Raw genomic sequence first — 16,096 nt, 5'->3', positions numbered from 1 at the left:
CCATCTCCCCACTGCTGCTTCAGTCTCATATCTCCTCCACTCAGAGCTTCCCATCTCCCCACCACTCCTCCCTGCACCTCCAGCCTCACACCCCCACCCGGAGCTTACCATCTCCCCACTGCGGCTCCAGCCTCATATCTCCTTCACCATGCAAGGAGCTTTCTATCTCCCCACCGCTCCTTCCTGCACCTCAAGCCTCATATCTCCTCCCTGCGCCCCATCTCCCCACTGCACCTCCAGCCTCATATCTCCTCCCTGCGCTAGTCCCATCTCCCCACTGCTAATCCCTGCATCTCCAACCTCCCACCTCCTCCCTGCACCTCCAGCCTCATATCTCCTCCCTGCACTCGGAGCTTCCCATCTCCCCACTGCCAATCCCTGCACCCCCAGCCTCATATCTCCTCCCTGCACCTGGAGCGTCCCATCTCCCCACCGCCAATACCTGCACCACCAGCCTCCCACCTCCTATAGAAGATCTGAGTACGGTTCATGCTCGCAGCCCTCCAGCATCAGACGTGAACAGAAAGTAGGCACTGACCTCGAAAGCAATGGCAGATGTCTTCATGGGTCAGATACGCCAGTGTGTTCATAGTTAGGGAAAAAAGTGCTGGATGTAAATAATGGGATAATATATACAAATCTTTAGAAACACTGCTCCTGTATCCAATACTGGGAGCAGGGAATACAGAGAATGATACATGTATATGGTTGGAGGAAGTTATGTCTGGGAATGGATGCCGGACGCGTTCACGACAGTCATTTACCCGACGTCGGGATCCCGATTGTCAAAACGCAGACAGCCGGGTGCCTGGCGGCCACACGCTATTTTCCCTTATGGGGGTCCACGACCCCCATAGAGGGAGAATAGAATAGGTGGCTCGCGTAGCGAGCCACCATGCTCGCAGCGTGGCGAGCGCAGCGAGGCCGCAAGGGGCTTTGTTGTGCTCGCCCATGCAGTCTGAGTCCGGGCAGTCGGGATCCTGACGTCGGGCTAATGACTGTCGGGATCCCGCCTGTCGGAAGTCGAAACCCCATACCACAACCTCTGGGAATATGGGGATAGTAGTATGTGGGTCCTGTGCAGGTTATCACTAATGGGAGTATTCCCCCAATGCCGGGGGCAGGGAATACAGAGAATGATACATGTACATGTATAGAGGGGGTTATGTCTGGGAATAACAAGAGTTATGGTAGACGACCTACCTTAGGATAACTCTTTCTTCAAGGTTAATGGTCCCCACAGGGTGACATCAGGGGTTGTAGGTGGATCGAGGACCGTGGCACCAATCAGCGAAGCTTTAAAGATTTCCCAGGATGCACGGCTCCTCTCCCCTATAACCCCACCTCCATTGCTCAGCTCCTCAATTTCCTGGTCAGGTTCATGGGTCCCACAGGGGACATCGGGGTTGTAGGCGGATCCAGGGGGTCCGAGGCACCAATCAGTGAAGCTTGTTGAAGATTTCCCATTATGCCTTGGGCCCTATCCCCTGCAACCCCGCCTCCAAGCTCACAGAGCTCCGTTTTTGTTTGGTGCCTGCAGGAAGCAGACGCACCTTTTATCAGCAGGGATTACCTCACTGGAGGTAATCCCATAAGAAGCCGCTTTATTTTTCTATTTTTTACTTTTGAATTTGCTGCTTAAACGGCATAGTGGCAGAGACGCTTTTGCGTCTGAGGTAACCCCCGCCGTCAATCACTGACAGCGGGGCACGCTACCACATCACTCCTGCGGCACCGACATTCCACCCACTACTATCGACAAGTGGGGTAGCCCAGCGGGGGAGACACACAGCGACTAGCACCGTCAGACATCTCCCCCCAGGCAGCACGGCCAATACCAGGAGCAGATAAGGATCCCTTAGGGAGCGCAAATCGCTGCGCACTGTGGGAGACAGCAGCAGCAACTGGCATGGACACTGGCTCCGGTCAGGGACTCCACTAGACCACGGGGACAGCGCAGGCCAGGGCTGGGGGGCCCATTTTAAATCAAGGCTCCATTTTGCCCCGGTGGGGAAAGTCCAGCAGGGGAGGTGTCGCTTGGCCTGCAGTCCCTCCCCCAGCTTTGGCACCATTCTCCCTGCAGATGGTCGTCCATTAGCTGTTTTAACCCTGTGCCCGCCCCCCTTCTCTCAGACCAGCGCTATTTTAGAGGCACAAATGTCTTACAGAGAGAGGGCAAAGTATCCTCTGTGTAACCGTCTACAGCCTAAGTAGTCGCTTTCACAGCCACCCTAAATCCCCCTTACTCCTTTAGAGTTAAGTGGTTGATACAGGGTGTGATAGCATTCTAATCTTTTCTATCCAATAGCATTTATAGGCTGTAATGGCTAAATGTAAATGCTCGTGTATATGACCACAATGTGCTAGCTCTTTACTTTCACTGTCTGTCAGTACTTGTGCACGGTCCACTGTTTTTCTCTCAGGAAGATGACAGAGGTTTCATCCTCTGGGGGTCACATACACTCAGTGATATCACTCAAGGTTTTCCTCTGTTGAATATACCTATTGTGCACTGTAATCCCCCACTTTGGATTTGTGGGCAATATATCTAAACGGGGGCACATACAGTCTCCAAAGCTCCTACTTTACACAGGAGCTTTGCTGCAGACCTGTCTGAACAAGATGCATCCAGGAAGGGTTAAGTGTAAATTGCTTTATCGCCCCTGGCTAGTCCTCTGCCACGGTGGTTTATCAACAACCACCCTGCGCAACCATTTTCAGCACACCCCATGGCACCCTCTGTAGTCCAGTCCCCTCCACCTTGGGTGGATGCCCTGTCGACCACGGTGCAGATCTTGCAGCAGATTTTGGTAGTATACAAAAGCTGCTACCTAATGTTGTGCTACCTGCTAGGCCTCTGTTCTCACCATTGCGCTCTGCAGCACGGGATGACACAGATCATGATGGGGATGATAATGTAAATGCTGAGGATTACATCAATATTAATGTTCACCAGGATAATGATCCTATGCCTACAGACACTCCTGCTTCATAAGCAGAGACAACTGATGTGGAAGCGCTCATTCATGCAATCCGTGAGGTGTTAATGTCAGACTCGGTGAGAGCCTGAACCTACTGCTAAAAACAAATATGGTTTTAATAAAAGCAGAAAGTGTTCAATTCCCTCATTCTGACCACTCGGTGGAGATCAGGAGGGATCAGTGAGAATTCTGGGTGAGAAAAGCCCAGGTATCCATTCTCATGTGGCCTGGTTACTTAATTCTGCCGGCCACTTCAGTATTAAAAGACCCTGCGGACAGGTGTTTAGAGCACTCCCTAAGGGCTATATCCCCATTCACTGGGGCGGATCTACCTTAGCACCGCTAAATCCATTTTGCGATGGATCAGGTCCGACAAGGTTACCCTTGACACCTCTGAGGATGCCAAGTTATGTGTATATCACATTAAAATCTAGCATTTTATTTATATACAGAAGCTATGTCAGATGTGGCCACTTTAGTTGCCACACCAGCTTCATTTGGCTAAGATCATGAGAAGCGGACCCGGTATCCAAGTACACCTTGAAACTTTTACCCTTTAAGAGTGAAAATTTCTTTGAGGAAGAGCTTAACAAGTTTGTGGCCTGACAGCTGCCAAATCGGCGTATCTATCCACAGCTATACCTCAAAAAGGACATCTATTTGGTCCTTTCGTCTCGAGGGCACAGCCAGAGATCAGTCCTATTCTAGGACCGCTCAGGCCATCACAGGCTGATGCTAAGCCTGACAAACCTTTCTGTAGGACAGGACGGGACTTCTGCTGGGGGACCCCTAAGTGGGAGGCAGACTTTTCAACTTTGCCACCTACAACTATACCACACTAGATAGCCCATATCTTGTCCAATATTGGCAGATAAACAGTGTTGGGCCTGGTTATTACTGAGAGGGCACACCAGGTGTTGTAAGATAACCAGTTGCTATTCATTACAAATGGAGGCCGGGGTAAGTTGTGCCACTGGGTTAATCTATCCCGTTCAGATCTCCTCTCCTACACAAGTTGGTTTGCATGGGTCTACCCCTCAGTCCATTCAAAGCAGAACAATTACCAAAAAAATCTAAAATGATCTGCTACTGTCTTGAGTCATTATTTAAGTCCCTCAGTACAAAGAGAGGACTAGGTTACTACTCGACTCTGTTCCCGGTTCCAAAACAAACGGAACTTACAGGCCAATTCTAAACATCAAGTCACTCCACAAAGTGGCGAAGGTTTCTAAGTTTTGGATGGAAACTTTAAACAACTATAATCCTAGCCCTGGAACCGGGGGATTACATGGTCTCCCTATCAGCAGGTGCTCCCTGATTTTAATTGGGCATCTTTGGTCTGACTCCCACCACCTCTCACTATCACAATATTGGAGACTGATTTCCCCCACTTTGCGACACCTGGGTCAAACAGCTACAATATCCACCTGGGAACCACCACCTGCACAATAAGGATTACAAATTCCGCACCATTGTTGAGGACTCTCGCACTCCAACAGGGGCTCTAACATCATCCTCCAGCGTGAAAAACGAATCCAGCAAGGTTAAATGGACCCTATCCCCTTTCAGCTATACAAGGATTGACCCCAGGATTGTTCAAATACCATAGTCTCCCACCTTTGGGTGAAACGGGACTCCAGACCCATTTTTCACAATTTTTTATTTTTCATACAATAATGTACATTTTTAATGTTCTGTAATATTATACATTTTGTGCAATATATTATGCTATCCATGCATTGATTGTATACCTACCCAGTGCAACTGCACACTGATTGAGGATTTTATTTTAGAAATAAATTTTTCATGTTGATAGAAACTGATTGTAAAACCAATTATTGTTCTTAGCGCTCCACCCACCCCCATTTTTTCCAATGTCACGGCTGTGGCATACATAAATCGCCAGGGAAGTACTCGCAGCGCAGCTGCTCTCCAGGAAGTCTCCAGGATCCTCACCTGGGTGGAACAGCACCTTCTGTGTCTGTCGGCAGTCTTCATCCCAGGAGTTTAAAATTGGGAAGCAGACTTAATAAGCCGTCACAGGGGAATGGTCGCTTCATCCAGAGGTGTTTGTCCTCACCAAAGACCTTTGGTGCCTACCGGATGTGGACTTGATGGCGTCCAGACACAACAAGAAAGTGTCGACGTTCGGCTCGAAATACAGAGATCCTCAAGCCAACTTCACAGATAACCTATGGAATGGAATTATCTTCTATATGCCTTTCCACCAATATCCATGATTCCCAGGGTAATCAAGAAATTCAAATAGGAAGACAGGAACCTCCTCCTGATAGCTCCAGCCTGGCCTTGCAGGCACTGGTATGTCGATCTTTAACAAAATGTTGTTCCAGCCACACCCTCCCTTTACCCCTTTGGGGGACTTACTGAGTCAGGGACCTTGCCTGCACCCAGACATTCAGCGCCTGTCTTTGATGGATGGCATGGCGCTTGAAACTGCCTTACTGAAAAGTAAGGGTTTCTCTTCCAGAGTAGGGAGAATATAAGAACATATATTTGTAGGTGGCCGCCTATATAAAATTGGGTACTCTTTACCTAGCACGGCGCCCATCGCGACCATCGCATGCACTAAAAAACGGGTGCGATGCGATGCCCGCGATTTTCCCATAGGGATCAATGTTAAAAGTCAGATTGGTCGCGATTTTAGCATTAATTGGCTCAATGCCCGCGATTTTTACATAGGAATCAATGTTAAATGGGCCACAGAGCCCTAATAGTCCCCCTGAAGTGTGAAATGGCCCCCACAATTTTTAACGCCACCCCACGATCAACGTGAACCCGAAGCGTGGCGAGCGCAGCGAGCCCGCGAGGGGCGGCGGTACGCGTCCTCCGACCTTTTCATACCCCCACTATCCACGTCGGCGTGGAGTTGAGAATAGAATAGTGTGGCGAGCGCAGCGAGCCACCGAGCCCGAAGCGTGGCGAGCGGACGCGGATACCTTCACAGGTAAACGCGTCCCCTCGCGGGCTTCACAGGCGTCCGCGTCGCCACGGACACCTGTGAAGCCCGTGAGGGGACGCGTATAACTGTGAAGGTATCCGCGTCGCCACGCTTCGGGCTCGGTGGCTCGCTGCGCTCGCCACACTATTCTATTCTCAACTCCACGCCGACGTGGATAGTGGGGGTATGAAAAGGTCGGAGGACGCGTACCGCCGCCGCTCGCCACGCTTCGGGTTCACGTTGATCGTGGGGTGGCGTTAAAAATTGTGAGGCCATTTCACACTTCAGGGGGACTATTAGGGCTCTGTGGCCCATTTAACATTGTTTCCTATGTAAAAATCGCGGCCATTGAGCCAATTAACGCTAAAATCGCGACCAATCTGACTTTTAACATTGATCCCTATGGGAAAATCGCGGGCATCGCGTCGCACCCGTTTTTGATTTACCCGCGATTTTTTACCCCCGACGCCCGCGATTGTAATCGCGGGCGCCGTGCTAGGTAAAGAGTACCTAAAATTGTATTTTATATGATTAATTTTTTTATATGAAAATAAATATATGAAAACCAATATTCAGAAACTGACAAAAATTGTGTGTGTGAAGTGACTTCATCCATGGTGCAAATAGATATATAAAAACAGCGCAGATACTCCATCTTTGTTCTTATATTGTCCCTATTTGGATCTGTCTAGAACCTGTACCCTAATAGGTTGGGCAATAGACAGATTAAGTGTATCCACACGGATACACGTGGGAAAACTGCAAGCTAAAATATAGATTGAATAGATTCGAAATTACTATATTCTAAATAATTTCGCTTTTGTTTTTTAATACTAACTAGCGCCCAATCTTCCACTAATTTAGTGGTCCCCTTCTCTTCCAGAGTAGCCAGGACCATGATTCAGGCATGCAAGCCAGCATCATCCAGAATTTACTATCGGTTATGTAACACCTACTTTGCATGGTGTTCAGCTAGGAAGTACGATCCAAAGATTTTCAAAGTAGCCAGAATTCTGGCATTCCTACAAAAGGGCCTTGAAATGGGACTTAGACTGGCGTTTGTGAAGGTCCAGGTCTCTGCTTTATCCAACTGGCTCCAGAGGAAAAATAGCTTTCTTACCGGATGTCCATACTTTCCTACAAGGAGTGTTACATATTCAGCCCCCGTATGTTCCTCCTACAACACAGTGGAACTTCTCTTGTATTACAGGCTTTGGTCAAGCCTCCCTTTCGAGCCGCTTCAAGCGGCAGATTTCAAATGGCTGACAGCCAAGACTGTATTCATCTTGGACATTGCTTCTGCCAGAAGAATTTCGGATTTCTCAGCTCTCCCCTGTAAAACACCTCTTCTCATATTCCATCCAGATAGAGCGGTGTTGAGGACTAAACCATCTCACCTTCCAAAGGTAGTCTCCAAAACCCACATCAATCAGGAGATTGTTGTTCCAGCATTCAAGGCAAAAGATCTCTCTGCAGAGGAACGCTTACTGGATGTGGCAGGGCTCTGACCATTTACATTGACTGTACTAAGACAGTCAGAAAATCTGACTCCCTTTTTGTGCTCTATGGATCCACAATAAGGGTTGGCCAGCGAAAAACAGACTATTGCTCGCTGGATCCGCATGGCTATTCAGAAGGCTTAGCAGCAGTCTAGTCTGCCTATTCCTACTTCCATCAAAGCACACTCATCCAGAGCGGTTGGCCCATCGTGGGCAGCACGACGAGGTGCTTCTGCCGAACAGCTTTGCAAGGCTGCAACATGGCCATCTGTCCATACCTCCATAAAGTTCTATGCATTCGACACGTTCGCCTCCCAGGATGCCACTTTTGGTCGTCGGGTACTTCTGACACCTCAGGCAAATTCTCTCCCTCGAAATATGGCTTTTGGACATCCCCGATGTCCCCTGTGGGACCCATGGACCCTGACAAGGAAAACGGAAAGTTATGGTAGAACCTACCTTTGTTAACTTTCTTTCCTTGAAGTCCATGGGAACCACAGGGCACCCGCCCTTCAATTTGAACCTGAGGTATCCCTATGTGTGATTTACCGCACTTTGACCTTCAACGACCATAGTCAGTCTTGTCCAATGTACCATGAGGTGTATGTATGAGTACTTGGGCATGTGTTCTCTCTGTCCTCTGCTTTTCTCCGCTTCCTGCTTATGGTTTGGTACAAAAACTGAGCTCAGTGAGCCTGGAGGCGGGGTTGCAGGGGAGAGGGCCCAAGGTATACTGGGAAATCTTCAACAAGCTTCGCTGATTGGTGCCTCGGACCCCCTGGGTCCGCCTACAGCCCCGATGTCCCCTGTGGTTCCCATGGACTTCAAGGAAAGTTAACAAGAGGTTCTACCATAACTTTCCGTTTTGTTAGCCAGCCAATGGAAGGAAGCTGAGAAGGAAGGAGATAGACAAGAGTATGCAAGTACATACATACATACATAGAGGGAAGGAAGGCATGAGTAAGGTTGTGTGTCACAAAGGAATACATCAGGCCTATTAAGGGTGGGTGCCCTGTGGATCCCATGAACTGCGAAGAAAGAGTTAACATAAGGTAGGTTTACCATAACTCTCGTTTTCTTCTTCTGGTTTCATGTTACCCATTGGGTGACATCGGGATGTCCAAAAGCAGTACTCAAGGGAGGGTACCCGCCTGAGGTGTCAGAAGGACCCGATGACCAAAGGAAGCATCCTGGGAGGCGAACATGTCAAATGCATAGAACTTTGTAAAGGTATGAACAGATGATCATGTTGCAGCTTGCAGGTAAGCTTGCTGAATGACCATATGTATCCAGCGAGCAACCGTTTGTTTGTTCGCTGGCCAGCCCATTTTGTGAACACCATATAGTACAAAGAGCGTGTCTGATTTCTTGATGGAAGCGGTCCAGATTATATAGTTAGGGCCCTAACTACATCCATGGAGCATCTCTGGTGTGAAGAAAGGATGGGTACATGCAAATAAGCATCCCGTATGTTTAGGGAGACCATGTAATCTCCCGGTTCTAATGCTAGAACTATTGTCTGCAGTTTACATGCAGAATTTTGGCACCTTGATAAATGTTGAGCACATTCAAATTTGGTATGGGCCTGTAAGTTCCATTTGGTTTTGGAACTAGGAACAGGGTGGAACAAAACCTATCCCCTGCTGGTGTTGTGGGTCTGGTATGATGACCTGAGACTACAACAGGGAGGCCAATATTTGCAATGGTTGTTCCACTTTTTGCGGATTGTGAGGGAGGCCTGCTCTGGTGAGCCACTGTTGGAATGAGATAGAGTATCCCCAGAGGCCTGCTGATCTGGTGAGCCACTGTTGTGTTAATTGTAGAAGTCTGCCTCACACTTTAGAGTCACCCTGCAGGTTTGTCTGGGGGTTGTATAGTGGCCCATGCTTGTTTCGGCTTAAGGTGCGTACTCACTTGCATTTATCGCTGGCAATATGGTCGCTGAGCGACCATATTGCCAGTGATTGGAGTGTACACTGGCGATAAATCGCCATGTGCGCGCTCCCATTTTTATCCTCATGATTGCTCCTGCAACCAGCTGATTTCCTCTGCGGCTCCCCCGGCAGAGGTTCCCTTTCACCAGAGATGGTTGCTGATGAAAAGGAGACAGTGAGCAATATATTGCTGAGAATATATCGCCCCCACGTGTACACAGCTTGAGACTAATGCTGGGTACACACCAGGACGACTATGGCCCGATCCCCTCAATCTAGATCCAATTCCGACCAATTGGATGTAGATTGTAGGTAGATTGGGCCCTTTTTTTCCCTGTTCTGGTCTGATCCCGATCCGATGCACGGCCCCGCGGGTCGGTCGGTCGTCATTCAGATCCTACCTGCTGCAGGTAGGATCTGAAGAACGACCATATAGCCGGGTGCGGGTCGCCATCGGATCGGACCCGCTCACGGCGCACATCGTGAGCGGGTCGTGCCCCCCCCCCCCACCCGCGTCACCGCGAGTGGGTCGGACGAGACACTGATGACCCGCGGGTCGTCGTGGTGTGTACCCTACATTAGCTGTCTTGCAGTGGTTGAGGTGCAAGGAAGGATTGACCTCTCGCTTTACCTTGGGGACGAAAGGACCGAAAAGGAGTAGTGTTCGGTCTCTGTGGGAGAGCTGAGGGAAGGCATGCAGTTTTAGCCGCTGCCAGCGACGCTAGTTTTAGTAAGCTCTTCCCCTAACAAAACGTCTTCCTGAATAGGTAGCATTTCTAGTTTCTTCTTAGACTCAGTCTTCCAGGGTCGAAGCCAAAGGATATGACGTGCCAATATGGAGTTTGCAGACGCCTTTGCTGCTAGTGCCCCTGTGTCAAACAATGCCTCCATGATAAGTGCGGCCTGCTTAATATGAGACACGCACAGTCTGGCATCTTCCGATGCATCAATGGGTAGCTCGTCTTCCACGACCTGGAACAATGGCAGAATAGCCTTTACAGCCAAGGTCCCAGCCACGGTGGGTCTTTGGACTGCACCTGTGAGGGTAAAGATGACTTTAATAGAGTGTTCTAAATGCCTATCCGTAAGATCATTTAAAGAGGATCTCGTGGTAAAGGGGAGGACTGACGGCTTAACCAGTCGTGTAACATAGGAATCTACCGGGGGTGGAGTTTCCCACAATTTGCAATCCTCTGGTGGCAAGGGGTATCTGGATAGCACTCTCTTAGAAATAGAGTATTTCTTGCCCAGGGCTTTCCATTGATCAGTGCGGATCTCCATTAGGTGTTCCAAGTGTGGAAATGGGGCTTTGATATATATATATTTTTTTTAAACATCTTTGGGCTTTACCACTGCCTCTGGCTCATCAGTGTCAGATAAGAGCACCAGCCGTATTGTGTCCATAAGGGCAGGTACATCTGCCATATCCGCTTGTACTACAGGTGTCCCTGACTCTAGTAGAGTGTGATCCCTGTAACTCCCACCTGCATTGTCATCCCCATTATCATCATCTCCCGCAGTGTCATCATCTAACAGTGCGAGTAATGGGGCAGAAGCACTAGGTAACTGATTTCTGATAGATTTACCTGTAGTTGGCAGTAACTTCTGCATAGCCACCATTGTCTGTGCAAGGGTCTGCACCGTGGTCGACAGGGTATCTACCCATGGTGGAGGTGCCTGTACAGCAGGTGTAATTACGGGGGGCTGAAGGCGATCCACTAAGGTGCCCAGAAGCTGCTGAAAGGCTGCCCAAGGAGGCTCCTGTACAGCCACGTGGGCAAAGTACTGGCGAGGGGGGATAAAGAATTAACATATAACCCTTCCTGGATAACATCCTGTTCAGACAGGCCTGCCGCACAAGCCTTACAGGATAAGAGCATGGGAGACGTGTGCGCCTCTGTTTAGAAGCCACATTAACAAACACAGAAGGGGTGCTAATATACACAATAGGTATAGCCTCACAGGAAAACCTAGTGATAACACAGCCTATGAGGTAAACCTAACTCTTCTGCTTCAGAAGAAATGAGAATATGAAGGGACAGCAATAAGCATGTACAGACAGAAAAATAGACTAGCACTTCGTCACACACAATACCACTTCGGTATATTAGCTGAGGCAATTATTTGCCAATGCACTCCAATCAACCACTCTGTTCTATGGAAACCAGTGTGATATGAGTGCCTGTAAAAGCGTGTCAGCAATGGACGGTTTTACAAGGGAGACAGACTGTACCCACACTCCAGGAGACTATGAACTGCGACGAAGAGGATGCAGGTCTCTGAGGGTGCAGGGAAAGCAGCTTTCTGGGCAGCAAACCTGCAGGAGATTGGCGCCCAAAGCTGGGGGAGGTACTGCAGGCTGGTGCCACCTCCCCTGTGCTGGACATCCCCCACCAACGTTAGTGAGACCTAATAGAAAATGGATGTGTATAACAGCCAGCCTGCAATCTGGCCCCGTGGTTTAGTGGAGTCCCTGACGCAAGCAGCAGTGTCCACCCCAGCTGCTGCGGCCCGTCTTCCCAGCGTGGCAGCAAGACATCGATTTCGGCGCTCTCGTAGAGAGCCTTACCTGTTGCCTTATGCCTGGCCACACTGACAGAGGTTTTCTGGTGTCCGGCGGTGGTAGGCACTGGGCTCCTCATCAGCCGCATACCCCGCTTGACCCAGGTCGGGGAGGAGTTTCGGCACCGGCAGGGTGATGAAGTCATTGTGACTGACAGCGCAGGCAGCCCAGCAGCGTTACTGCTTCAATTAAAGTTCCAGTGTAAAAAAATAAAAAGCTTTGTTGGGATTGCCTGAGGTAATCCCTGCTGAAATAAAAAGGTGCTGCAGCTTCCTGCTGGCACCAACAACAAAAAACTGAGGAGCTAAGCATGGAGGTGGGGTTATAGGGGAGAGGAGCCATGCATCCTGGGAACCTTTAACGCTTCACTAATTGGTGCCACATTCCTCTGGATCCGCCTACAACCCGTGATGTCACCCTGTTAGGATAATAATAACCGAAGAAGAAATAAGGATAGTAGTATGTGGGTGCTGTGCTGGTTATCACTAATGGGAGTATACCCCCAATGCCAGGGAATACAGAGAATGATACATGTATATGGGTGGAGGGGTTATGTCTGGAAATATGAGGATAGTAGTACCTGGGTCCTGTGCTGGTTCTCACTGATGGATATATACCTCCAATGCCAGGAGCAGTGAATAAAGAGAATGATACATGTATATGGATGGAGGGGGTTAGGTTTGGGAATATGGGGATAGTAGTACCTGGGTGCTGTTCTGGTTCTCACTGATGGGCATATATCCCCAATGCTGGGAGCAGGGAATACAGAGATGGGTACATGTATATGAATGGAGGGGGGTATGTTTGGGAATATGGGGATAGTAGTACCTGGGTGCTGTTCTGGTTATCACTGATGGGCGTATATCCCCAATGCTGGGGGCAGGGAATACAGAGAAGGGTACGGCCCCTGTGGTGTGTATATGGATGGAGGGGGTTATGTGTATAATGCATGGTGGAGGTGCACCCTTCCGGAGCCAGCTCGCAGCATGGTTTACAAGAGAGCAGCCCATGGCCAGGCGTACAAGTGCATAGAAAGGATGGTGTAATGGTTAGCATTACTGCCTCACAGCACTGAGGTCATGGGTTTGATTCCCACCATGGCCCTAACTGTGCGGAGTTTGTATATTCTCCCCGTATTTGCGTGGGTTTTCCTCAGGGTACTCCGGTTTCCTCCCACAATTTAAAAATATACTGGTAGGCTAATTGGCTCCCAACAAATTAACCCTAGAATGTATGTGTGTGGATGTACATGTGGTAGGGAATATAGATTGTAAGCTCCACTGGGCAGGGACTGATGTGAATGTTCAAATATTCTCTGTAAAGCGCTGCGGAATATGTATGCGCTATATATGAAATAAATAAATAGATAAATAATAGTGCAGAACAACACATAGAAAAGGATATCCCGTATTCTGCACATCATCCGTCACATTTTTGATGCTCTGCTGCACCCAGACACGCTGCTGGTCCAGTTCATTTTCCCGCTGTTCAAGGTCTGCCAGCTCTGCTTTCAGATCAATGAGTTTGTCAGCGATTTCCCGGGTGTTACAGCCAGGACCAACACCTCTGCAAGCACAGACCACATGTCACTCAGACACCTAGGGGGCGGAGTCGCACCAGTACAAAGTGCTGCTGTCACATCCTCTAACCATGTCACCCCAACATTGCACATGGACATTACACCCTCCCACTTTGTCACCCCCGTCACTACACCAAACTTGCCTACCTGACCATCTCCATGCGGGAGAAAATGCTCTGCTCCTGGACTTCCTTGGTAAAGTATGATTGCCAGCACCTGTGGTGAAAAAAACTTTACCTAGCTCCCCACAGGTGATGGCAATCATACATTACCAGGGAAGTCCAGAAACAGAGCATTTTCCCCCGCATGGAGAGGGTCAGGTAGGCAAGTATGCCACACAAACTGGTGTTGGGACAATGCTTACTTCCACTGAATACTGTTCTTGGATTTTTTCTCAATAAGTCCAATTCCTTCCAGAACGTTGGTGATGTCATAGATTCGCCTCTTCTGTCTGACGGCCAATGTGTCCGCAGCCTAGGGTTACAGCGGGCATGTGTTACATTCACTATAAACCATGGTTGCCTAACTGACCCTCTCCTTCAGGGAGAAAATGCTCTTTTTCTGGACATCCCTGGTAATGTATGATTGCCATCAACTGTGGTGAGCTAAATAATTGATAAGAAAGGTGTTTCACCACAGGTGCTGGCAATCATACATTACCAGGAACGTCCAGGAACAGAGCATTTTCTCCCTGAAGGAGAGGATCAGGTAAGCAACCCTGCATGTGACACTTTCAACTATGAAAGGCACAGAAAGCCAAGGGTAAGGGTACACAGGGCAGGCACACGGACCAGCACAAGGGTACACAGGTATAGGGAAGTACAGGGATACACAGGGAGCACACAGGACAGTGCAGGGGTACACGTGATAGGGGGGGCACACATGGGTATACAGGACCACGAGAGGGGGTAGATGTGGGCAAGGGGGGCAGCAGGGTGTATGGGAGGTACATGAGGGAATATATGGGAGCATAGGGCATTATAGGGATACAGGAAGTAAGCGGGGGGGGGGGCGCAGCGGGGTGTATGGGGGTACACACGGGAATATGTGGGGCATTTACCGCCTTCAGGTCCAGCACTCCATCCTCCGCCTCCTGCAGCAGGGCCACGAACTTGCTGGTCAGCAGCCCCAGACTCTTCTCATGGCGGCTCGGTGTCACCGGGAGCTGCGAGGGGTCCGCCATGACAGCACCGCGAGGCTGGGGGCGGAGCCACACAGGTCACCTAGTCCAACCGCGGCCGTTACTTACTTCTGCACTGCATGCATGCCGGGAGTGGGCGTGGACTGCAGGACCGCATGAGGGAGCGTGTGTAAAGTGCTGACACTGGTGGATAGTGTGAGGGAGCGTGTTTAAAGCGCTGACACTGGTGGATAGGAGTGAGGGAGCGTGTGTAAACTTTAAAGCACTGACACTGGTTGATAGTGTGAGGGAGGCAGGGAGCGTGTGTAAAGCGCTGACACTGGTGCATACTGTGAGGGAGCGAGTGGCCAAAGCATGAAAGCACTAACACTGGTGGATAGGAGTAAGGGAGCGTGTGTAAAGCGCTGACGCTTGTGTATAGTTTGAGGGAGCGTGTGTAAAGCACTAACATCATAGTTACCTCCCCTCATTAGTCTAGCAATCCACAAGCCCCTGAAGACGGGGGAAAAATCCCCAAAACGCCGTAGGACGTAATAAAGGATTTTTATTTACCTTGACAAGTCTGCTGAGTGCCGCCCAGGGGCGGATCCAGAATAAAATGACAGGGGGGGCACCATGATAAAAAAGAGTTTGGGTGGGGGAGGGGCGGTGTTAGTGGTGCCAGTGTACATGCTAAGAGAGCGGCAGGAGAGGGTGGTAATGGAATTAAAAATAGGCCCTGGCATTTAAAGTACACAGGCCCACCATGGCAAAAGTGAAGGATGTAGCTGTGCGCGCGCCAAAGGCGCGCTCCAGAAAAGGGTGTGTGGCCACTCAACAGGGGGCGTGTCAACACCATATACAACTTCTACACATTATGCAACAAAATACTAGACCCCATTATACTTGCCCCTTACACATGATGCCAAATGGAATGAGCCAAAATTGACATAATGCCACATGGATTGAGCCAAATTTCAAATAATGCCACATGGATTGAGCCAAAATTTACATAATAACACACACGGATTGAGCCAAAATTCACATAATGCCAAATGGATTGTGTCAAAATTCACATAATGCCACACGGATTGCATACCTCCCAACTTTTCATGCGAAGAAATAGGGACACTTGCGCGGCGAAGCCGCGCGAGCGTCCGAAAAGGGGGCGTGGCGTATGCAAATGAGGGCGCGGCTTATGCTAATTAGCCGCGACCTCATTTTCATACGAGAATAGACGCTGTGCGCATGCGCACAGCGTCTATTCTACTACATTGGGGGGTCTCCCAACTGCCACCCCCCCGCAGCGGGACAATGCCTGCCGCGGGTGGGACGTCGGGACAGGACCCGAAAATCGGGACTGTCCCGACGGAATCGTGACAGTTGGGAGGTATGGGATTGAGCCAAATGCATAAAATGCCATACGGATTGAGCCAAGATTCACATAATTCCACATGGATT

At 49.6% G+C, this 16,096-nt stretch overlaps 1 protein-coding gene across 2 annotated transcripts in view; it reads right to left on the bottom strand.

Annotated features, from left to right (window-relative positions):
* E2F4 (E2F transcription factor 4) overlaps window positions 1-15,467 on the bottom strand; it is a 46,249-nt gene extending 30,782 nt beyond the window's left edge. Inside the window, exons 1-4 of one of the 2 annotated variants that reach the window (XM_083164117.1) lie at window positions 14,555-15,467; window positions 13,880-13,989; window positions 13,341-13,502; window positions 539-582 (exon numbers count right to left, since the gene is read on the bottom strand). In XM_083164117.1, coding sequence (XP_083020243.1) covers window positions 539-582; window positions 13,341-13,502; window positions 13,880-13,989; window positions 14,555-14,698 — 460 coding nt within the window. In that variant the 5' untranslated portion in view covers window positions 14,699-15,467. The remainder of the gene's footprint in view (window positions 1-538; window positions 583-13,340; window positions 13,503-13,879; window positions 13,990-14,554) is intronic. The other variant, XM_083164118.1, reaches the window with a different exon arrangement.
* Between the last annotated feature and the right edge of the window lie 629 nt (window positions 15,468-16,096).

Source organism: Crinia signifera, chromosome 11 (genome assembly GCF_055691185.1).
Source record: "Crinia signifera chromosome 11, ASM5569118v1, whole genome shotgun sequence".
NCBI classification, from domain to species: Eukaryota; Metazoa; Chordata; class Amphibia; order Anura; family Myobatrachidae; genus Crinia; species Crinia signifera.
The sequence above is the reverse complement of the archived record's forward strand: the minus strand, read 5'-3'. Positions and strand labels throughout refer to the sequence as shown.